At 36.6% G+C, this 24,561-nt stretch overlaps 1 protein-coding gene across 1 annotated transcript in view; it reads left to right on the top strand.

Moving 5' to 3' along the window:
- The window catches only part of COL25A1 (collagen type XXV alpha 1 chain), a 482,146-nt gene that overhangs the window by 441,183 nt on the left and 16,402 nt on the right, over positions 1–24,561 (top strand). Inside the window, exons 20-27 of the mRNA XM_060088451.1 lie at positions 3,613–3,681; positions 6,086–6,130; positions 7,336–7,413; positions 14,247–14,291; positions 18,237–18,281; positions 20,897–20,977; positions 21,830–21,892; positions 22,524–22,574. Coding sequence (XP_059944434.1) covers positions 3,613–3,681; positions 6,086–6,130; positions 7,336–7,413; positions 14,247–14,291; positions 18,237–18,281; positions 20,897–20,977; positions 21,830–21,892; positions 22,524–22,574 — 477 coding nt within the window. The remainder of the gene's footprint in view (positions 1–3,612; positions 3,682–6,085; positions 6,131–7,335; positions 7,414–14,246; positions 14,292–18,236; positions 18,282–20,896; positions 20,978–21,829; positions 21,893–22,523; positions 22,575–24,561) is intronic.

Genomic DNA, 24,561 nt, shown 5'->3' with positions numbered 1-24,561 from the left:
GACATAAAAAGGTACAGCTCTGAGGATGGAACTTTATTCATGACAGACTCATGAATCAAAGAAGGAGCAAAATTAGATCAAACTACTTTCTTTTGTTTTTAAACCATAGCAGTTTTGCCTCAATGTGTATTGCATTCACCAGAAATAAGCCAGGATGATTTCCAAGAGCTCGAGAAATATGTTCATGGTTTGTTCTGACAGAGGAGTCCTCATTTCCGCTGGTCAAGGGAAAATAACTCTAATCTTAGTAAATGGAAACTATGTGTGGCCTAAAGGGAGACTAAAACTCTGTCGAATTTATGTAAAATTGCTGTTTTCTCAGCAATTTCTTTTTCACATAATGAGCTGTCAAGCTTATTAACAAAATATGGGGAAAGCCTGTTTTAGCCTGAACAGATTTACACAAGAAATGCACTTTCTGGAATAAAAAGAGCTAGAACAAAAGAATAATGAGCATTCTGTGTTCATGTCGGAACTCTTGTATTTATTCAGGCTTGCAGCCTCAGAACCAGGTAGAGAAAGAGGATTGCTTTGTGGATAAGCACAAAGAATCGGGAAACCTGGTCAGTGCTGGAGAGGACCAGGCATGAACATGATTTCTAAATGTTTGTGGCATTTTGTTTGCTAAACAAGGGAAAATAGGAGAAACACAGACTGTGGAGTGTAGAGTTCATCCCTAAATATATTTTCTTCTGTTCACTTATTTTAAACTATTCCACAGTCAAAAAAATCCAGATGTAGAGCCATAAAATCAACATTAATTACTGTTCATGAAGAACCCAGCCTGATTTTACAGAACAGATACTTTTATAACAGATACTACTCTGAACTCCCAATAAAAGTAAAGACTGTACTGTAACTGTTTTGTATTTCCACAAGAGGGATGTGAATAAGAAATTCATTTAACAATATTCTGAAGTTAATTTTCAGCTGAATTACCTATCTAACATGAAACTGGTATCATAATGGAAAAGTCATGATTATTTAAAAATCTCTTTCAGCTGAACACTAGTCTTTTACCGGTTGCACAGGCAGTCTGGATTTGTACCAGTAAATTCAGATTTTAAAAATAAACTAAGTTCTCATATTTTATCCCCAACACAGTGAAGAGAGATCATAATGAAGAAAGACGTATAATTGCATCTAAAAATCTGTTTTATGTACTGCTGTATTCTCAGCATCTGTATAGTGCCTGAGAGAAACCTGCATCAGTCTAAAGAAATAGGACTTTATTATGAATAATTTAGAATACTTTGTATAATATTGTTTATTCATTAATTCAACACATTTTTTGCCAGACATTTTTCTAGTATTTGAGAATGGGGAATAAATGCAACAAAAATAGTCTCTACTGTACTGAAGCTTACACTGTAATATGTGTAAGAAAGGGGTGGAAGAAAAGAAAAAAGTAAACAAATATATAATGTAATTCCAGAGAGAGAGTAATAAACAACTGATTAGGGGCATGATGATAATAAGTGATTCTAGGTAAACATAGACTCCACTACTCTGGTAAATACTACAAAGAAATGATTTTCTAAAATTTTTGTTTTTCTCTAAAATAAGATTATAGTTACCATCTTAGAATTCTTCTGTAAAATATTTAGAGCAACACCAAACATGGTATATACATATTTAAATAAAAATTCCATATACCAGCAAAAGTGCTTCAGTCTCTAATCCCTGGAAATTCCCTTCTGGAGCACCTTTTCCATCTCCTGCATCCAATCAAGTCCTTTGTCTTTCTCCCAACCACTCCATTGTCCCACTCCCTTTTGGTTCATGCTGAGAAACCTACTGAGTCTTCTTTATCCTAGCCCTAATCTATCCCACCTCCCCTGCAAAATCACAAAGGTTTCCCACAGTGGGCATGATACAGACAAAGATCTTGGAATTTAAAGCCCTACATCACCCATAACAGATCCAAATCCTATTTTCTTTTCCTTTCCAAGACGAATCAGTCCTTCAGTGAGAAGGGTGCCTCCCTCATCCATAAACATACCATCACCAGAAATCAAAACTTGTTTGATTATTGAAATTCTACCCATCGTGCAGGAAGCTGAACACTCTCAAGTCTGTGTTCAGGGAGTGTAAAACAGCACCGTCTTCCTGAAGGGCGATTAGCTAGTTTTTAAAATGTTTATACTTTTTGACACAGCCATTTGCCTAGTAGGAATTTATCCTAAGGATATGACCAGAGATGTGCAAAAGATGTACATACAAAACCATTTATGCAAAAATTGAAGACTGACTACAGTCAGTTCTAAATTACAGCTCTCCCACATTAAAGGCTTTGGGCAAGTTATTTAACCTCTCTGAGCTTCAGTTTCCTCATCTGTAGACTATGGATACTAACACCTTTCTCATTTGTCCTGAGGATTAGATATGATAATGCATGTAAAGTGTTGTGTGCAGTTCCTGCACTCATCAATAGCACAGTTATAAACAGTGATAATTATATTATACACCCTACCCCATCCTTCAGGACATGACCCAAGTCTCACCAAAAGGAAGTCAATCTGGACCACTGAAAACCCTGTGGAGTTTCTTCTTCTCTCACATATGGCCTTACATTACTCCTTAACTCTTAACTATTTTGTTCATGTGGATCTTATCTAACTAAAGCACTAGCTCCCTGTGGGCAGTGACCATGCTCATCCTTCCCAGAGCTATAAATCTAGTAAAAGCTGTAACACCTATGGATCTTGTACAATGCCAGGCACTTTCCATTTCTAGGTTATGAAACCAGTATTCTAATTTTCTCCATTTTACAGAGGAAACTGAGGCTTTCAGAACTTAACTAACTTTCCCCAAAACACAGAACTGGTAAGTATTCCAGAGCCAGGAGTAAAGCCCAGAATATCAAATTACAAAACTTGGCACATAGCCATTTTGCCATGCTTCGGAAGATCTTAAAAAGTTGTTGCAGACTGAAAACTATGTCCATGCCTATTGTGAGGTATTAATGATGGCCCTTATCAATTCCCTTTAAAGGTCTTTCTGGGACTTCCCTAGCAGTCCAGTGGTTCAGACTCCGAGCTTCCAATGCAGGGAGCACGGGTTCGATGCCTGGTCAGGGAACTATGATCCCACATAGGGCGCGGCCAAAAAAAAAAAAAAAAAAAAAAAAAAGTCTTTCCATTTACCAACATAGGTATCTGACAGGCATTTACCAAACCATTTCCTTGTCTATAAAACGGGAATGAAAATGCAAACGTTGAATTTTTTTTTTTTTTTCTCGGTACACGGGCCTCTCACTGCTGTGGCCTCTCCTGTTGCGGAGCACAGGCTCTGGACGCGCAGGCTCAGTGGCCATGGCTCACGGGCCCAGCTGCTCTGCGGCATGTGGGATCTTCCCGGACCGGGGCACGAACCCGTGTCCCCTGCATAGGCAGGCGGACTCTCAACCACTGCGCCACCAGGGAAGCCCTGAATAATTACTTTGATTATTAAATGAGATAATCCATGTTGAGGTTAATACAATGCCGAGTATGTGGTAAATAAATAGTAACTTTCTGCTTTCTTTGATTTTATTCAACTCACTCATTAACCTACAGGGACTAGCTGGGGGTGATAGGGGGCGCCATTTACCTATTTTGCGATTTGTGACAGGGCGACCGTGGGGAGGCAGGGCATCCTGGAAGAGGGGATCGAGGGGAGCCTGGAGCCCCTGGACCAAAGGTCAGTTATTCTCACACTGGGAAACAACATTCCCTGGTTTGGAAATGTGTGCCACTTACTTTAGAACATGCAACTAAAATAAAATTATTCAAGGGGTATTAAAACAGCCAAAATCACAAATGATTCATTGAAATTCACACCAATTCGTTATTTTCTAAAAAGGGTTTACAATTCAACTTTTCCAGTTTACTCTGTTCTGTTCAGTCAGCAAATTAATAACACATCCAAATATAAATCGGGAGGTACTGTCACACTAACACCTTACCACTCGATGTATATTAAAACCTACTGAGGAAAATGTGGATCCGTGCTGTGTTAGTTTCTATGGTAATTTGATGGTGTGTAACACCTTGAAAATATGAGAGCTAAGGATTTATTTGACTGTTCAATCTATTCCTCTAAACTTCCTGCAAACTAGTATGGTAACACTTTATTTTAATAACCCATCCTAGAGACACAGAAAATGATTTACTCTTTGATGAAAAGGAAATTTATGCAAACACTGTTGAGACTAATGAGAATTAGTCACAGAACTGTTCTCATCTGCTGATGGGTGGGCAGTCTTCAGAAATATAATGGCATGAAGGTTGGTGGAGAGACCAGCGAGTGAACTAATGATACAGTGATAATACTTATGTTCAGTGTTGTAACAGCCTACATTATATGGAGTCATATATTGAGGCAGTTAAAATAAAGTGTTTCCATTTTTCTTTATTATTCTGAGTCACTGCTAATTTCTTTTTTTTTTCTGTTCTTATCTCCCTCTGTCATTTTCTCTTTTTCATCTTCATATTCTTCTATAATAGGGGAAACAAGGTGAATCAGGAACTAGAGGCCCAAAGGGGTCAAAGGTCAGTAACTGGGTAACCATTTTAATGTAACATGAGGCTGTCATGTAACATGTGCCTCTTCCACAGAGAATCATGTTTTAGATTAAACTCTTTCACACACTGGGGTTGCGGCAATTTCATCCCTATTATGATATCTCAGAAGAGTTGGTTTGTTTCATCTTGTTTGTTTTTGTGTTCTTGTGCTTCAGACCATTCTTTATGAGAAATTGTATTTCCTGTTTCCTATGTATAGCTTATTTGGAAAAAATTAAGTACTTTACTTAAATTATATACAGTATAATCTTATTTTTTATTTCCTGGCTATCTTTGTGATAAATGTTCAGATTATACTTTGCTTTTAAGTCAGTTGACTCCCTTCATTCCATTAAAGTTTCACCACTAATTGAAATCCTTCCTTTATCATGCTCTTTATATAATACCTGCAATAATCTATATACTACTAGCAGAATCATGTTATTAATCATGTTATTAATTATGCTAATAATGTGGAAAATGGGGAAAACATCAGAAATTAATAATTCCCCATTCATAGCAAAATTTTATTATTATGGTCAATGTTATTAGCATAATGTGGATAGAAAAATTATAATCCCTTTTCCTGCTCATCTTCATTGGTCCTTATCCAGTTTATAAGAATATGTAGAAAGACATATAAAAATGCTTTGAATTCTATTTAGGAAAAGGGCCCTGTAAATTTTAGGCTATTTTAAAGAACCTTCAAATCTACACAGGTTCAAATCTCTTCTCTAAAATATCTGTTTAGACTTCTGAAAATTTTGAGTGTTCTCAGTGATGCATTTGCAGTTTGAGGTTTAGATGATTCCTGGTGTCTCTTGGCGGGGATGGGAGGTAGTCATCACACCATAAATGGACATTTCGAGACTTTTCATATTGCATTGAAAAAAAGAGAAAGCTGTGTTTGCCCAGATCTTGACCTTCAGCCCCGCCAACCTGGTCCAGCTAGCTGCTGTCCACTTCAGCACTTTCTGAGGGCTAAGAGACCTATACCTATAGAAGACTTTTCCTTAGATCCTCATCATCAGAGGGAGGCCCAGCTGGTGATCTTTCCCTCCTAAATCTCCCCAGAATGAGCTATCCATTGATCTCTCTTCCTTCCTTGTCCTTATTATCTACACTTCTTCTTCTCAGAGAACAGACAACCCAATTAATTGGTTGGCTCTTTTCCCCCTCGCCCCAAATCTCTTCATATACAGGAAGAACATAGCTCAGTCTGAGAGGTAAAATCTTACTTTGGGTGTCATAGAAACCATTTGCTTTGCTTTTCAAGATCCCTAGGAAGCAAGTTACCATAGGTATTGTTGTTTCAAGATACTCTGTCATCTGAAGGGGGAAGTTTAATTCACTTCAGGGGGCATCTTAAAGAAGCATTTGCCATGTCAGTGGTTGTTGTATTTCTAGTTGTTATTTTCCACTTAAGAAGTTCATATTAAAAGTGTTACTGTATGGTATTAAATACATCCTTAGATTTGAGATATTTCTGGACTGTTGGCCTCACTACTAACTCAGTTTTCTTCTCTTTTCACTGGGGAAAGGGTGACCGTGGAGACAAAGGGGACTCTGGAGCCCTGGGACCAAGGGTGAGTGTGTCTCATCTACTCTTTTGGCCTCCAACAAGCCTAGATTTGAAATGTGTGTCTATGTGGCTTTTCACAAGGCACTTGGACTAATAATACCCAACAACAGCAATGGACGTAGACTACTGTGACTATTCCTGCTACTCCCCCCTTTCTTCTTATCTTTCATTGTAGTCACCAGGAGCACTGAGTATGTAGACTGGAACACATAAGATAAGCCCATAAGGAGAAGGTCTAAAGAATTCTTTCTATCTACTTCCCCTCTGCCAAATGAGCAATAGCAAGCCCATAGCCATCCACCTAATAGAACTTTCCACTTTTCAATTAACTCAATTAAAAAGAAAGCGATAGTCCATATTTTCAGAACCTTTTTAAAGCACAGGCAGGGAATTAGGACATGACTAATGGAAATTCAGTGGCAGAGCTACTGAGTAGGATAGACATCTTAAAAATATTTGTCCCCTCCTTATAGGTACTATTCAAATATATATATATATATATATATTTGTTCCCTACTTGCTTCCTTTTTTTTTTTTTTTTTCGGTATGCGGGCCGCTCCGGACACGCAGTCTCAGCGGCCATGGCTCACGGGCCCAGCCGCTCCGCGGCATGCGGGATCCTCCTGGACCGGGGCACAAACCCACGTCCCCTGCATCGGCAGGCGGACTCCCAACCACTGCGCCACCAGGGAAGACCTGCTTCCATTTTAATGGAATTGTATTCCTGTCAGGAAAGCCAAGCATTTCCTACAGTACAGTGTTCCATCTTCTTAAAAAATGAAGAAGCAATCTATGAGATGTAGATGAGGAGAAAGAGGTCAGGAGTTTCTTTAATAAATATAGATAAAGCCAACAAAATCTTGCAAGTCAAATCAGATTACACATTATTATACACATTATTTTGCAAGTCAAATCAGATTACTCATTATACACATTATAATTTTTAGGAAACAGCTTTTGAGATTGAATTGTATTTCTTTTTTATCCAATTTAATATATTTAACCTACCACAGACAGGAAGTTAGAAGTAGTTTGCCTCCTTTGAAATAAGGACAAACTTTGAACATGATTATTTATTCTAAAGTACATTTGGGCCTTAGTCGGGAATCGATGGTCAGAGAGAGCTGTTTGCTGCTATTTCTGCTTTCACCACAGTCCCTTCATCCTAGCCTAACCCCCATGATGTTCTCTTGGCTGATTTTTTCATAGGGTCCACCTGGTCAAAAGGGAGATCAAGGAGCCACCGAGATCATAGACTACAATGGCAACCTCCACGAAGCCTTGCAGGCAAGTGACTGTTCCCTGCCCTGACACAGACAATGACACTGATTGATAAGACCCTTGTAATGTGTGTAAATATCAGCTTCCACCCCACCTCAGGTCTCAGAGGGCTCCACTGCTCAAAGGACACCTTCTCACTGATCTCCTGAACCCATCTTCTTCTCCCTGCCCCAGTTTATCCTCTTGATTTCCTAGCATTTTTCAATCTTTCCTTCTCTTTCCCTTCTACCTTCAGATGTGCCTTAGTCAGTCTTATCTTAAATCTTGTACTGGTTTTGCCAAGCTTTGTCTCCTTGCTTGATACGTGAACCTAGCAAAGCCATTAAGAGCCCTGTGGCTCTGGAGTTTGAGCTGCCTGGGTTCACATCTCTTACTTACTAAGTGCATGAGCTAGGGTTGTTGTGAGTAGATGACTAAGTACATATTATACACTTAGAACAGTGCCTAGCACATAATAAGTCTTTTATAGGTATTTCTTGCTACTGCTCCTGTTCAATTCTTTTTCTTCCATTAATAAAAAGCCATAGGCTGTGTGGCTTGCCTCCATCACCTTTGCTTCCTATTTATCCTCTTCATACTTAGACTCCTGTGTTGTAGCTTGTACCATTATTTTGTTGAAATTTCTCTTATAAATGTCAACAATAACCTCTAGGTCAAGCCCATTGTACTCATCACTCTTGACTTTTACGTGACCTTATACTAAACCACCTTCCTTTTGAAACTCTTTCTTTCTGGTTTCTCCAACCTTCTACTCTCATTTCTTCCAGTTTTCTTCTTTGATGGATCCACTCTATTTTAGTATTTCCAATTTCTCTGTCCACCCCCTAATTTGGGGTATTCTCAAGTCTCTGATCTTTTCTTGGTACAATCACTCCCTTTGTGTTCTTTCACATTATGCCTTCCAAATCTTTCACCTCCAGGTCTGATCTGCATATACCTCTAGCTGTCCAGGAATATTTCCACTGTGGATGCAACACTGCTTTGTCAACGTCCACCAATACATACAATTATACTGGTTACCTTTCACACCTACCAAATAATTCCCTTTCCTAACTAACCAGTTTCTGTTAATGAAACCATAAGTTTTCTAATTTCTTGAGATGGAAACTTTAGTGTCATTTTAAAACTATTCTTTGTGCTTCATCCTTTATATCTCACCAGAAGCTACTGTTTCCTTTTTCAAAGTATCTCTTGAGGCTGCCCCACTCTCTCCGTTCCCGGCTAGGTCTACATGTTGTTTATAACAGATCTAACACTGCAATGAGCCCTTAACCAATTCCTCTACCCCTAGTGCCTCCTTGCTCTTCTAATTCATTCCTATATATCACTCCAAGGTTAATTTTCCTAAACTATCACTATTTTGATGACTCTAATCTGTTCGGAAACCTAAGTGACCCTCTTGGTTACTCTATCAAGCCCAAACTCCTCCATCTGACTTTTACGGCCCTATAACCCTGCCTTTCCTGTACAGAATTTTTTTTTTCTCCACACCATATTTATCACATCTATAAAAATAACCATCTTTTTTCCTGGTTCATCCTTTTTCTTTCATTCATCCATCTAAATCCTAACCAACAATTCACTGCTGCCACCCAGATGAATTTCTCCTCTGAATCCTTTTAAATATTAGCAGTCAGGACCCAGTAGTTTAACATTTAATTATTCTCAAATTCCATAATTTACTTTACTTTTGCCTCTTACCAGATTGTAAATTACTTGTTGACAGTAAACTCATCTTATGCTTATTTTGTCTCCCCCAATGTGTCTGACCCAGGTCTAGGCATGTAAATATTAAATAAACTTATTGGTTGAATTAGTAAGTATACTTCATTCATATGCACAATCCATTTTTTGGCTTGAAAGCCAAATTAGTTGTTTTAAATATTTTCCATTTTGTACTTGTTTGATTTTTTTTCCACCCATATGATTTTGCTAACATTATCTAATTATGGTAGATCTACATTTCTATGGGTCCTTTGTTACAACTATCATTTTTAAATAGTAAAGCATTTATTAAATAGTTTTTACAGAATCTATCTTCAGCCTTGTATTTTTCTATTCTTTTTATTCTTTTTCTTCTGGTAAAGCACATAGAGACACATGCTTACTGCTTAGAGAAATATTACTTGGGCAGTGTGTTCAGTCAACAGCTTGAATTAGGGTTCCTCAGTGCAAGTGGACTAGACTAGAGCAGTAGCCTCTGGGCTATTGTCAAATTCTAGAATCAGTTTTCTAAATTGTTCCCTTTTTCCCACAAGTTGATAACTGAGTGTATAAAGAAAAAGAAAGAACAGGAAGTTTTTATTACTTACTATGTTGTCAGAGTTCTTACTTCTAAAATATAGGGTCACATTTTTCAACTTTATTAGCAATATTGTAAATTTCCCTTAAACTGCTTCCAGTGGCACCATAATTCTTACTACTGCCTTTAAGAGGTATCCACTCTCTTATCTTTCAAGATATGCTCCTATGTTATTGGCCATGGCCATTTTCTGGAAAGACTGTGGAAGAGTTTTAAAGCCTTTACATGAAGAGAGCCTGGCATGAAGCAAGCTACCCTCAGTCTAAAACTGAAATCGGCTTTGATTTCTCCTCTGTTACTAACTAGCTGAGTCACTTTGGGGAAATCACATAACATATCTATATTTCATTGATCTGATCTGTAAAATGAGGATGATTTGGAATGGATTTTTTCTAAGAGTCCATAAAATCTAATACTATGCTTAGGGTTATTTTTTTAGGAGTTCCTGAATACTCTTTGTTGATGTGCCAAAACACACTGTACTTTTTTTAAAAATCTAACACCTACATCTTGATATGAAAGAATAGATGTGCTCAGTTTCTTTTTTCACCTCGAGTTCTATATGACTGTAAACCAGTCAGTATCCATCACAGCCAACTAGTTCATGTTTATACCTCAACCTAAAGAGTTATTATTCTTAGGGGGTTGTTTAGGCAACTATGTGTTGTGCTTGTAAATAGCTTATGGTTTTTTTTTTTCACTTCAAAACTATTTGTTTTTCCAATATAATACTCTAGTGAATTAAGAGTCCCTAATAAATAAATTAAACTAAACAGCCATTAGATTGAGAGGAAGGAATAGATATTTGTTCTTCTATTTCTCTAACCAGTGATGGATATTCAGTTTTGCAAATTCCATTTCACTATTGCCTCCTCTAAAAAACATCTGCCCCAAAATCTGGATACTTAGATAAATAAGTGTATATTACAATTATAAAAATATCACTCAGAAATATAAAATTTTACTGTTGCCTCTACTGAAAATTGTTACAGGCATACCTACTTTTATTGCACTTCACTTTACTGCAATTCGAATATACTGCTTTTTTTACAAATGGAAAGTTTATGGCAACCCTGTGCCAAGCAAGTCTATTGGTTCTATTTTGGTAATTCTCACATTTCAAATTTGTTAATTTTGATTATATTTGTTATGGTGATCTGTGATCTTTTTTTTTTTAACCTGGCTGCGCCGCATGGCTTTCAGGATCTTAGTTCCCCAACCGGGGATCAAACCTGGGCCCATGGCAGTGAAAGGGCTGAGTCCTAACCACTGGACCACCAGGGAATTCCCTGTGATCAGCGATCTTTGATGTTACTATTGCAAAAAGACTATGACTCTCTGAAGGTTCAGATGATGGTTAGCATTTTTTTAGCAATAAATTTTTTTATTGAAGTATAGTTGATGTACAATATTATGTAAGTTACAGGTGAGCAATACATATAGTGATTTACAGTTTTTAAAGGTTATACTTCATTTATAGTTATTATAAAATATTGGCTATATTCCCTGTATTGTACAATATATCCTTGAGCAATAAAGTATTTTTTGATTAAGGTATGTACACTTTTTTTAGACACAATGCTATTGCACACTTAATAGACTACATTACAGTTTAAACAAAACTTTTATATGCACTGGGAAACCAAAATTTGTGTGACTTGCTTTATTACGACATTCACTTTATTTTGGTGGTCTGAAAACCTAACCCGCAATATCTGAGGTATGCCCGTATTTACATGAGCATTTGTCACAAGCCGTTTATTTTGATTTTTATTTGAGGTGGTTATGTTTCCACAATTAACAGTAAAACCTTTCGCTTCCTACCTCAAGCTTTTAAAATTTCTCAACACCATATAAACTAAACCTCTTCTCTAGTGTAAATCAGGGGTGATTTTAAGCTTGCATCATTATGAGACGTGAAAGAAAATAATTTTTAATTCTAAAGAGATTCACATAAGCATCTCAGAGAATAAATCACAAAGCATCCTGCTAGCCTTCAACCAATTTACAGCTTCTTTAACTCATGCCTCCCATTTCACATCGTGCCTCAGTAGAGAATGACATGTCTTTCTCCATCACTACCAAAAATTCTGGTTTTCAAATCATTACTGAAGTTCAACAGAGAACCCTGATGAGTTTATGTAGTTTTAACTTAGAGGAACCAGATACAAGAAATCCAAAGTAAGCCAACATCTTTAGGACGTCTCTGAGTGTCTGCACACTGGTTCTTCAAGATGGCAGTTAAAACTGTTTTTGAGTAGTTAGCTTAGTTTTCTATCATTTGTTCTTCTGTTAACTGGGTGGAACCTGCCCTGTATAATTTTTAGGTCTCACAAATATAGTTATTTAACAAGCTTATTTAAACCCCTTCTGTTATAGTTCAGTTTCCAATAATAATGTTCTTTTATTTAGGCAACTCATTTTAAAATATGTTGTTATCCTTGAACTTTAAAAAAGACAAGCTAGTTTTGTGCTTAGGTGGAAAATGAATCATGCATGACTCAGGTTGGAAAACCTCTGAGACATTAAATTTTAAACTCCTTCCCTCTCTAAGGTTTTATGTTTTTGCTGTCTAGTTAAAAATGTAATTTGTAATTGGAAAGTAATGATAAAGAAATTATTTCTACTCTATAATTTCTAATAGCCTTTTTAAAATGACTCATCTACCCATATAGGAGCAAAGAAGTAGCTTTCTCATAACCATAAATTCAACTCTTGGTTTAGGTGAATCCCTTAAGAATAAAATAAGTGGTGCCTTATGTTACATAGATATGATGGTATAAAAATCTGGGCCTTGACTTTTTTATAACCTTGCCCCAGTTTGTGGCCGTTTTGCCTTCTATCTTAGAAGCACTGGTTATTTTTTCCTACCCTGTTTTCTCTGAAGCTGTAATGACCATGACTGATCTTATCATGGAATGCAAACTTGAACCATCTGTACACGTGCATAAATGTATTGTTTTCTAAGGAATGATGCACCATATCACTAAAAACTCAAGTGTTTGAAGTGAGATGGGTGGATGATGTTAAGATTATTTTTTACAACACCGACAATAAAAAACAGCACCAACACCTTGAATTAGAAATTGGAAGGGAGCAGTGGAAGACAAAAAGATGGAGTTAAACCGATAGTCACAAGTTTACATGTAATTGGACAGTGTTTGTCTAGGACCAGAGCTCCTAATGGAAAATGTTTTCTCCCCTAAAATCGCATGAAGTGGTACAGGCCTTACAGAACTTTTTGTACAGCACTTAGACTAGAAAATCTTAATACAAAAATGATTTGTGGATTGGGGATTGGTTGTTTTAGAGATTCATACTTTGAGAGAATATATTTTGGTACAGTATTCAAGCCCTTTACATTAAGAAACAAGGCGAATCCCATGTCAATTCCTGTCTTAGTCATGGCACACACACACAGACACACACAAACACACAGACACACACAAGCTAATTATAATGCACCAAATGAGATACAAACTAAAAGAAAAAAATGTTACTTATACAATTAGATATTTCCATTTTCTCTAATCAAAGTACTCTAGAAATAGAGCTTTTATGAATAGGAAAGTTTCTCAACTCCCAATTATGCTGACAAGCCACCAGCGTACACTATTTTACTTCATAATTTAAATCAGTGAATTAAAATTTTGACATTTCTTTTTTCTTTATCCATAGATTTTTAAATAAAATTCTAAAAATAACTTTTAAAAGAATTTTTACAATCTATGGTATTCATTTGAAGATAAGATATGTTTTCAGGATCTTGTCAATTCCTTATAAGACATCAGTCTTGCCAAAATATATTCAAAATCTTATTTCAGAAATGTATTACTGTACTTTGGCACACAAATTAGGTAACTCTGTCTTTATCAATACATTTTCCCAACAGAGGATTACCACCTTAACAGTCACGGTAACTCCTATTGCATGATTTCTGTGGTTTGTGACTTTGTATTCAGTGTTGATGCATGCCGGTCATAATAGTACTAATGTAGCCATTGTTTTTATCTGATACTTAATGTTATGTTTTCTTATATTAGTAACCTTTTACAACATTTGCCCCAGTTGAATCACTTTGTCTGCTTAGTAAAAAAGTCAAAAAAAATTTTATTGTTATTTTTCTTAAAAGTCTTTGGCTTTATCTTAATAATATGGCTTTGTTCTCTAGTGTTTGGGAAATCAAAGCCTTTGTTGGGGGGAGGAGAGAAGTGTTTCTAGAAACACAGGAAATATTAGGAAGCTAATTCAACCCCGAAAGATGTATGTGGGACATGGCAGCAATTTTACATTGTCTTACAAATCAACTCTAGAGCATTGTTTTAACCTAAATGTGTTGATTTTTTTCTGCATATAAGTAGGTAGTTTTTATAATTCTGTAACCAGTGAAATGTTTCCTCTTTGCAAATCAATACTGGAGGATATTTGATTATGATAGAAATTAGGGAGCTGTGGAGTGTACTTAGTATTTAAAGCATACATTTTATTACAGATACTATCTTTTAAAACTTTAAAACTTTGTCTTTTCTGGATTTAGGGTCCCCCTGGACCACCTGGACCTCAAGGACTACAAGGGCCAAAGGTTAGTCTTTATTTTACTTGTTTCTGTTTACTACATATGGTGCAGACAATCCCATATTAAATATATGTATCTCTGAAAATCAGTCTTACAAAATACTGGAGGAGCTGAGATCAACAATATTGCTTAAGAGAGCTGAGAATAGAAATTGAGGTCTGGGCTGAAGGAAGAGGGATCAGAAAAAAGAAAAATTAGGAAAGAAGGAAGAGAAATAGAAATGGCATTAAATTTAGAAGGAGGACATTCAGAAAAACAGAATATTAAGCAAAGGAAAAACAAGTTTTACAGAAATTGTCAGTGTAAAGAAACACTAAATGTGGTGTATGGAAAAAGACAAATATTTAAATAGAAGAGGATTGAAGGAAAATTTACTCTGACACCGAAAAAGATCCTTTCTTTCAATCCTTTCATAATAAAAAGAACAAGAAAAGCTTCAGCATGACGCATTCACAAATGACAATTTTAGGAATCACTTTCAGTCATTTTTATAACACATCCTGCTATATATATTCAAACATTCTGCCATTTAAATTTCATCTTATAAAACATACCAACTATGAACAGTAGAAACCAAATTACTTGATTATATCTAAAATTTATTGGTAACATTAGCTTTTTCCCTCCAAACTTAAGCTTATTAAACCATGTTCGATCAATTAACACATGGCCAGCGATTCTGGCTTTTCGGAACTGAGCTACACGTGTTGAAATACGACTTTCATCATTGGGTTTTTTGTAGGAGATTCAAGTGGTGTCAAAATCCATCTTTTGTTTATGCCTCTTAAGGCAGTTTATTTGCTAAATCTACCTCATACACACACATGCACACACACACACACTATCAGCTTTTGTACTTTTCTCTTTCAAGATACTTAAAAACTGAAAGCTAGCACATAGAAACAATTATTTTTCTATTATTAAAAGGAATATGCAGTAAAATATTACTGAGGTCCTTGGCTATGTGAGATATATTTAGAACATAGATGCTAATTTCAAACAGATTTCATGTATAACATTACTGTAAGTTTGGGGATTTTTTATTTTCTATTTCTCCACCACATTCTGCTCCCTAAGAGATATAACACAAAAAATGCTTCAATCATATGCAGTCTTTATCCCTGGTAAGCAAGTTGGCCTGGATCCTTATTCTTTAGTATCTTGGTGAGCTGGGCTAGAAAACCTAGAAGGAAATGTGTAGATTCCTTTTTCCTGTGTAGAGTCAACCAAGATCTAAATTCCTTGTTTTATGCCCCCACTTGACTAAGTCTCCAGAAGCAAAATTGTCCTCAATGCTAAATATGTACCTTATTCCATACAAACCTCAAAAACTTCTGGGACTTGACTCTTCTTTATAGCTCAAAGGCCTACAGAAGCCCAAAAAGTACTCGACCCAAAGAAAGCTACCTAGCTACCTAGCCAAGAAAGCTATATCATTAAAAGCTACATCCCCTGTGTTTTATAATCCAATTGCTATTCATTTATTAGTTATATTAATCAACAATTAATTTGGGGCCTCTATTCCATGGTAAATACTGATATCTAGTAAAGATACTAGGATATAGCAAGGGGTTTTATTTTATTCATTTATTTTTGGCTACGTTGGGTCTATTGTTACTGCACGCAGGCTTTCTTTAGCTGCGGCGTGCAGGGGCTACTCTTCGTTGCGATGCACGGGCTTCTCATGGCAGTGGCTTCTCTTGTTGCGGAGCACGGGCTCTAGGTGCACGGGCTTCAGTAGTGGTGGCTCGCGAGCTCTAGAGCACAGGCTCAGTAGTTGTGGCACACGGGCTTAGTTGCTCCGCGGCATGTGGGATCTTCCCGGACCAGGGCTCAAACCCGTATCCCCTGCATTGGCAGGCGGATTCTTAACCACTGCGCCACCAGGGAAGTGCAGCAAGGGGTTTTAACAAGGAGCTTTTAGCCCAGGGATGGAGAAAAGCAAGTAAAGGCACAATTATTAATAAAGAGGGTAAGTGCTTTGGTTAAGATGCATACAGGAAGGCTCCTCTCTGCCTTGGGGTCAAGGATGACTTCGAGCTGAAACTGAAAGGCAGGAAGAAATTGGCCAAGTGAATGTCTAGACAAGTAGGGTGGGGGAGGGTTGTTAGTCATACTCCCTTACCTCTTACCGTGCCACCCTTCCCAGCACTCTGGCCCACCTCGTACACGCCACAGTGGTCTTGTAATTGAGATCTTGGCTTAGTTGATACAGTCCTTCATGCTTTCCATTATCTCCCCTTGAGAAGGTTTGGGATAATTGTGGGGAGATGTGCCTATGACCAGGAGTCAGCAAATTCAGCACGAGGCAAATATAAAACCCATTCTCACTCAGGACACACAGCCCCAGACTGAATGGGAACCTATTCAAATTAGCATTCCTCCTTCCTTTATCAAATAGGGACTGTTTGACTTCTTATACATCAAATAACTCTTTACAAACTACTTTTTGTGGGTGCAGGATAAATGAATAACTCATGAATTATATTTTTCTTTTAAATGTCTGTGGGTCACATTTTGAAGGGAAAAGCATAGCAACCATTACTGGACCCAGAGTGCTGACAAGTATTCAGACTGCATGAAACTAGGGCTTAGCCAGTTGCATCCAACCTTAACAGACTTGTTGGTGGCAAAATAAATGTTGCCGCTACCACAAAGAGCAGGAAATCTGGAATTTTTTAAAAAAGGTTTTTTCTTTTTTTTTTTTCATGTGTTTGTCATGCCTTCCTTTAACATTTGGAAGGCTCAGATTTCACACTATGACCAATAGCTCTTAAAGTTCTAACCAGGGAAGGCAACTCTAACCATTTCAATATTGCGGTTTATAACATCACCAAACAAACCTTTCTAGAAAAATACAGCCTCAAGTCAGTTCCCTTGGAAATCTCTCTGTGAGGCAGGCTACTCATGCACTCCAAAGAATTGTTTTTACAAAGTTTCCGAGGTGTGGGCATCAGAGATATTTATAATGGGGTCTACATAAATGACCCATTGATATAAAATAATATCTTGCTTTTCAAAGGATTTGTTTGTTCAGTACCTTTCCAATTGAAAGGTAACTGGACATTTGTTGTTTGAATAAATCTCTAGCACATTGTTTAAATTTGTCTTTAATGGAACATCTTCAGTTAAGAAAAAATAAATCCATCTATTTTGGGTTTGTCAAGGGTTCTAATAAATCACAATATGAATAGTAAATTTAGTTCATTCCTAGCATAGTATAGGAAATTGAATTGATCCAAAAGTAATTTTCTGTGGATTAAGATATTATCTGATTTATTATATCCTTCAATGAGGCTTATCTGGAAATAGCACATTCACAATCATTATGAATTTGTATCCACTGTTCAAACAATTCCAGGTTAAATATTATAAACATATGGGGCCTTTCATTTTACTCTTTCTTGAGTTAACTACCATGTTTTTGCTTTTTTCTCAAATTGGAAAATAAGAGAAATCATACAGAATTTTAAGGAGGAAAAAATTAACTAGCTGAGGTGTATAGGTTGTTCCTGTAGGATATGGTTGGCCATCAGATGATTTCAGTTTTCTTTCACCAAATTTGTATAGCCTGAATCTCATATAAGGGAAAAAATGAAAACACTGAATCTTAGCGATATATAAGTATTATTATACATAATATTCAAAAAAATGTTATTTTGGAATTCCCCGGTGGTCCAGTGGTTAAGACTCTGGGCTTCCACTGCAGGGGGCCCGGGTTCGATCCCTGGTGAGGGAACTAAGATCCCGCATGCCACACAGTGTGGCCAAAAGAAAAAAAAATGTTATTTCACTTTGTATACTCATGTGGTATGATGTAATAACGTACTTGAATTATGATGCATTTGCTGAAAGTTAAATTGTACTGTTACCAACTAGCATCATTTTTACTTACTATAGTATGCTACCAATAATAAATAAGAAGCTAGCCATCAATTTTTATCTTAACAGGGAGAGCCAGGATCTCCAGGAGTCCCAGGAGTTGATGGAGAGCAGGTAATTTTCAAAGACATATACTGTCATTTAAAGCATCATTATTGATGCCCTTTTGTTATAAGTTTGAAGACCAAAAGACATGAGTGTTGATTTATGATATTCTCTTTTTTTTTTCTTACCTTCTGTTCTAGAGACTACATTAACTCTAAAAAGCAATTGGTTTTAAATTAGGCATTAGTTTTCTTTGTACAAACATACAAGTTATATGATGCTTTAAATTTGCCTTAATAATCCCTGTCAATCTACCAATGACATCTCTGTGAATTTTTATTAGACTTGTAAGATAATTACCAATTTAGTAAGAATTGCCTAATTCTTGTCAGTGAATACAAATAATTCAAGATTTAAAGCTGTGACGGTAGTTTCCACAAAATTAGATATTGCTTACATGTGTTATTTTGACATTGTTTTCTTTTCCCAAATAAAGATTGTACCTAATTTTCTAGATCATTAGAAAAGACAGAAACAAGCAGGATACTTGTAGCTTTGTAGAATATGGCAGTATCTCTGAGGGTTTCCCCTAAAACAGAGGTTGACAAACATTTTCTATAAAGGACCAGATAGTAAATGTTTTAGGCTTTGCAAGCCATAGACATTCTCTATCAGATTTTTTTTAATGCCACTTAAATTTTGTTTTAAACATTCAGCCTGGGATTTCCCTGGTGGCGCAGTGGTTGAGAGTCCACCTGCCGATGCAGGGGACACGGCTTTGTGCCCCGGTCTGGGAAGATCCCACATGCCGCGGAGCGGGTGGGCCCGTGAGCCACGGCTGCTGAGCCTGCGGGTCCGGAGCCTGTGCTCTGCAGCGGGAGAGGCCACAACAGTGAAAGGCCCGCGTACCGAAAAAAAAAAAAAAAAAAAAAAAATCAGCCTGTACAAAAACAATTCCTGGGCTGGATTTGGCCTGTAAGCCATGGTTTGCCAACCCCTGGTAGAAATGAATCTGACTAGGAGAATGTGGACAGTATTCAAAATTCAGAATCTAATCACAAGGATTAATTTCAAGATATTTGATGTTTTCTGGGCTTCCATTATTATTATTATTATTTTTTGCGGTACGCGGGCCTCTCACTGTTGTGGCCTCTCCCGTTGCGGAGCACAGGCTCCGGACACGCAGGCTCAGCGGCCATGGCTCCCGGGCCCACCCGCTCCACGGCATGTGGGATCTTCCCAGACCGGGGCACGAACTCGTGTCCCCTGCATCGGCAGGCAGACTCTCAACCACTGCACTACCACGGAAGCCCTCAAAGACATTCTTGATACAGTTTGTGAAATATCCTTCTCAGGAGATACTATTAGATAAGAAAATTAAGAGAAGGGTTATTTTAATATGAGTTGTATATTGAAATCATATAACATCACACTAAATTAGCATGTGGTAGTTATAAAAGAGACTTTAGATGATCTGCTATATCCATCAGAGATCACATTAGCATTTAAAAATCTGATGGTATTACCTCCCCCAGTTAGTCATTATAAATAATTTGACATATATAATGACATACTACATGGTATGTCATCCCTACATATACAATAGCTGAATTTTTTTTCTATAGGCTTCACAAGGTCTTCTTCTACTACTAGGTCCAGTGGGTTGGCTCTCCTGCTGCTCTCTTTTACTAGATTCCTGAAACCAACCAGGATCTGATTAACTATAAGATCCATCTATCTATTTAGGTACCTACCCACCCACCCACCCACCTAGTGGGTGACTCTGAAGTAGGTGCCATGAAACAGATATACGTAACAAGAAAAGACAAGTTCCTGTCCTTAAGTAGTTTTTAGTATAGAAAATATGAACAGGTTAGTGCAACCAGGGATCCCTATAACCATAACTAAAATAACTATGATAATCCCTGCTGGAGAATGGACCATCTGGTCATATTGCAGTGAACCTCCTTGAATGAAAATGCTTAAGGATATACATTAATTTCAGTATTAGTATCATAAAACTCCTATTTTTTTGCATTTAAAATACACATATATCTATTTCCTCACTGTAAAAAGAGAATAAAAATCACATCCTGGATCACCTCATAGAGATGTCACGAGAACAAAATAAGAACACTGGAAAAGTGGAAGTATTTCTAAGCATTAATTGAGCATTAGTGTATAGTGAATGATCTACCTGTCTATAGATGGGACCATTGAAAACTGTTGGTGATTGGAACCTCTGCCTGCATTTAATGGGAATAGAGGGATATAATGAGTGATGTGAAAAATTTATTTGGACCTTTGTTACTATAACACTAGGTCCTGCTTCAAAACGTATATTGTGCATTAAACCCATTAATCTGTTTTCAGGACTGGTGATATAAAATTAGCTGCCAGGTAAAAATGTGGAATCAGGAGAAATGATGTCAACACTTACATTCCTGCTTTCCATACTTAAATGGCCTAAGTAATAGAATTTAACCTCTTCCACTACAAGAGGAAATAGTATTGATTCAATGTAGAAGTTTGCTATAAGAGATAACTCTACCTAAAAATGAAAATCAGAATCATCTCAGCCTGAGGCCCATCTATTGGCAAAAGTAATCTGGAATTCTATTTTCCCTATTATGTAACCATCCATGGTCAGTATGATTCTTAAGTGCAAACCATATCATTTGTAGGGTCTCAAAGGTTCAAAGGGAGACATGGGGGACCCAGGTATGCCAGGTGAAAAAGGAGGAATTGGACTTCCTGGATTACCGGTATGTTTATATTCTTAAAGATGTATTCATATTAAGATAAATTCAATAATCAGAAAATAGTTGTATTATTAGCTGCAGTCTCATCTAATGGTTCATTTAATATTTTTATTTTTAAATATTTGAGGTGTTTTTGGTTAATTACTACAACTAAGGCTCTAGAAGAAATTTTAAATCATCTAACCAAATGAATTATAAAATAAACCTTTATGCTTTCCTGAATTATTTTCACTAGAAGATAGTAAAATAAATAGAGTTGGTCATTAATGTAGGATGTAACTGATCATTTAAAAATAAACAATAATAAAAAAACTAAAAAATACAAAATAATTAAAAAACAAATTACTCTGGAAGTGTTCTCCTTATGTTACAATATTATGGGATGGTGTTTTTATGGATTCCCCCATAATTTTTACTGAGAATTTGGAGAGGGAAATGTAGAAAAATGTAGGGGAAAAAAATGTAGAAAACCTCACTGCCCTAGATCATTTTTTAAAACAAGGAAATGTGTAAATAAGTGTCAGTGAAAATGAAGTTAAAAGACTGCTCTTTAATGTCCGCACCACCATTAAAAATATAACAGTTATAATTGGATATATTTAGCAATGTATAAGTTTAACCAATCAAGCATAACTTAGTTTCATTTACTTTATAATTTATTTCACATATCATGCACAATCCTAGGGATTTGAGGAAGCTTGCTGTTTAGCTTGAGGCTAAAATGCAAGGGGATAAATCCTTCTGGTACATAATCATGTGCATGATTTTATAAAAATTTCAAGAGGATGATGGATTTGGGGAGAAAATTCAGCTGTTCCTTACTTGACCAGCTCAACTCTTAATGGTTATTTGTAGGGTGCCAATGGAATGAAAGGAGAAAAAGGAGACTCGGGATTGCCAGGTCCTCAGGGTCCTTCCGTAAGTCCATGGGGGCTGAACTTCCATGGTTCCCGAAAAACTCTGAAATGGGCCAATTATTCACCGACTTCAACCTGTGCCAGATGGCTTATCAACAGTAGAAAGGCCATGAACCTCTTGGTCTGTCAAACTGTAGAAGAAATATCTGTCAGCCTTGTACAGCGAGAGACAAAAGTGTCTCAGAGGTCTGAGTTAGAAGCGATTTTTCAGAGGACTATCTAATCCCGAGGAGAAAATCAATGGTTTTCCCACGACGCTTTTGGATAGAGCTCTGTGAATGTAGAACCTATGTTCTTTTTTTCTCCAGAGCCTTGTTGTTTCTTAGTGAAATATTTGAGAGTTTAATAGTAGTTGTAGCATTATAGCATTTCTTGGTAATCAGTTGCTTCCTTTTCTTTTAATGTACTTTTGATTTATTCTGGCTTTTGTAGAACAACTGTATTTTTTTTTAAGTTTTTTTATTCTCACGAAGGAATTTCCAAATGTAGAGAATCAAATGCATCACTTCTTCCAGTATCCTTCTTCCTCTGCAACCATTAATGGCCTTAGCAGAAGCCCAGCATGAGATTCAAGCCTAACTGCCTTATCTAAATGAAGTAACCAAATTCATGTTTATTTTTTGGACATGCAGATCATAGGTCCACCAGGCCCACCAGGTCCCCATGGCCCACCAGGCCCCATGGTAAGTTTCCCTTCTCTCCAAAATGTAATCATTTGTTTCAGAGCATGCTACCAGAAGAAACATGAACACATCTCTCAAGACAGCCAGCTTGTATGTTGTACTACTCTCTGTGGAATGGACAAAAAATAGGAGGTGCTTTTCTGATTTTACAGTGTTGTCTTTCACTCTCCCAAGCACATCTGTTGGAAAGAGATAGGGTAGTTTTGTGATAGGAAAGTTGAATAAACAGATTTGGCAAGCTTTACTCCACTCTTTGGGTATGAACATTGGAAAATCATTTTAACCAACCACTGTTCTAGGCCATTAATAGCATAACAAGATTACTAATTGTAGCCATTAATGAATGTTTCTAACCAACTTTGAGGATTGAGACCTTTTAATGAAATGTTCAAAAAAAACATTTAGAAAATAATATGATAAAAGTTGTCTCACTTCCACAGATGATATATATTGTTGGATCTTTTTCTTTTCACTTTTAAATACTTCTGTAAATACAGTGTTTACTGCAAGTATCCCTCAGTGACCAGTGGAGACAATGACTGTGTCCTCATAGAACTTATGTTCAGTGAGGAAGGTAGCCATTAAACCAGCATAATTCTCCAAATGTCTGCCTAATGACAGTTTTGTTAAGGCTAGAACTAGAAGGCAGAATGCTTCAAATGCTTTTGACTGGGATAGGTTGGAAAGGAGTCAGGCAGTCTCTAAGGTCACATTTGTCTCGACAGTGTCCCGATAAACCATATGTCTTCAATCATAGAGATTAAATAAACTGTCGGTCACTCTTTCCTCCTGTTGTGCTCCAAGAAAGAACATCATTGGAATGATCTAAACCACAGAGCGTAGCCCCAGACCCAATCATCTATTTCTTACTAAGTGCCGTTTCTATTTCATACCACAAAACAATTATAATTAACCTGATTTTCTTAAAACTAAACAGTGCTTTAAGAATCAAGCAAAGGGCGTACTTTGGGCGTTTTTATACTCCTGCCACTTTAAGTTAGAAAATTAAATTTTAAAATGCTATATCCATTCATATCATAAAATTAATTAGTTTAAAGGAATTTAAAACCATTTCTAAAATGAAATAAGAATACTTGATAAAATGGCCATTTCCTGAAAATGTTTATCCATAGCGTATCCAAAGGGAAAATATTATTCCAGTGTAGACATATGTAACAAATATCTATGTATTGCTTGCTTAAAAAAAATTTTCCTACGGTTGTATGATTTTGCTGATGAGTATTTAAATACTCCTGTCTCCAAATAGTTCATTTAAATGACTTGAAAGTTTAAAGCAATCCACAGTAATCTTTAGTTAATTTAGGTTGACTAATTAGTTTCTATACTTAGATTTTCCACAAAATACAGGGGAAAAGCCCTGATTCATGAATGTGTCGTGACTTCCTTCCACTGGTAAATAATTGTTACAAGAGCCTTGAATAATTCATCTTTGTAAAAATGAATGCATTCTAAATAATAATGTTTAGCACTAGAATCCTTTTCTTAGCCTTAAAGAAATGATGCAACAGTGTTCCAAACTTGACTGTCATCTCCTCATTTTCTTGCTCCTTTAGATTTCTTAAAACCTTGGGTCTAGAGCAGTTAGTAATTGAAAAGGTCTCCTCTTCACTGGTACTTAAAGTTCAAAATTTTTTAGCAAATTTTAAACTCATAAGGTATCTCACATATTCCACCTAGATTTTTTAAAATAGGGATTTGAGAAATAGAAGTAGTGTGGGTTCACAAACACTTTTTTTTTTCTTCCATATAACCCTGGTAGATTCCCCCCTCCCTCTCACAGGTATTTAGCAGAAAGAATTGCTGTTAATGAATTCCCTATTACAGAGGAATCCAAGAGCTAGAAGGAACTTTCTCTAGGCATTAACATCCACTGGCCTGCCTCTATCTAGCTATAACTCAAACAAGAAGATTCTTGTTATACATCTCTTTTGTTACTTTATATAATAGTTAATAGTCACTTCTGCTG

The sequence above is a fragment of the Mesoplodon densirostris genome, chromosome 1, assembly GCF_025265405.1.
Source record: "Mesoplodon densirostris isolate mMesDen1 chromosome 1, mMesDen1 primary haplotype, whole genome shotgun sequence".
NCBI classification, from domain to species: domain Eukaryota; kingdom Metazoa; phylum Chordata; class Mammalia; order Artiodactyla; family Ziphiidae; genus Mesoplodon; species Mesoplodon densirostris.
Note: the sequence above shows the minus strand (reverse complement) of the source record. Positions and strands in the feature narration are given on the sequence as shown.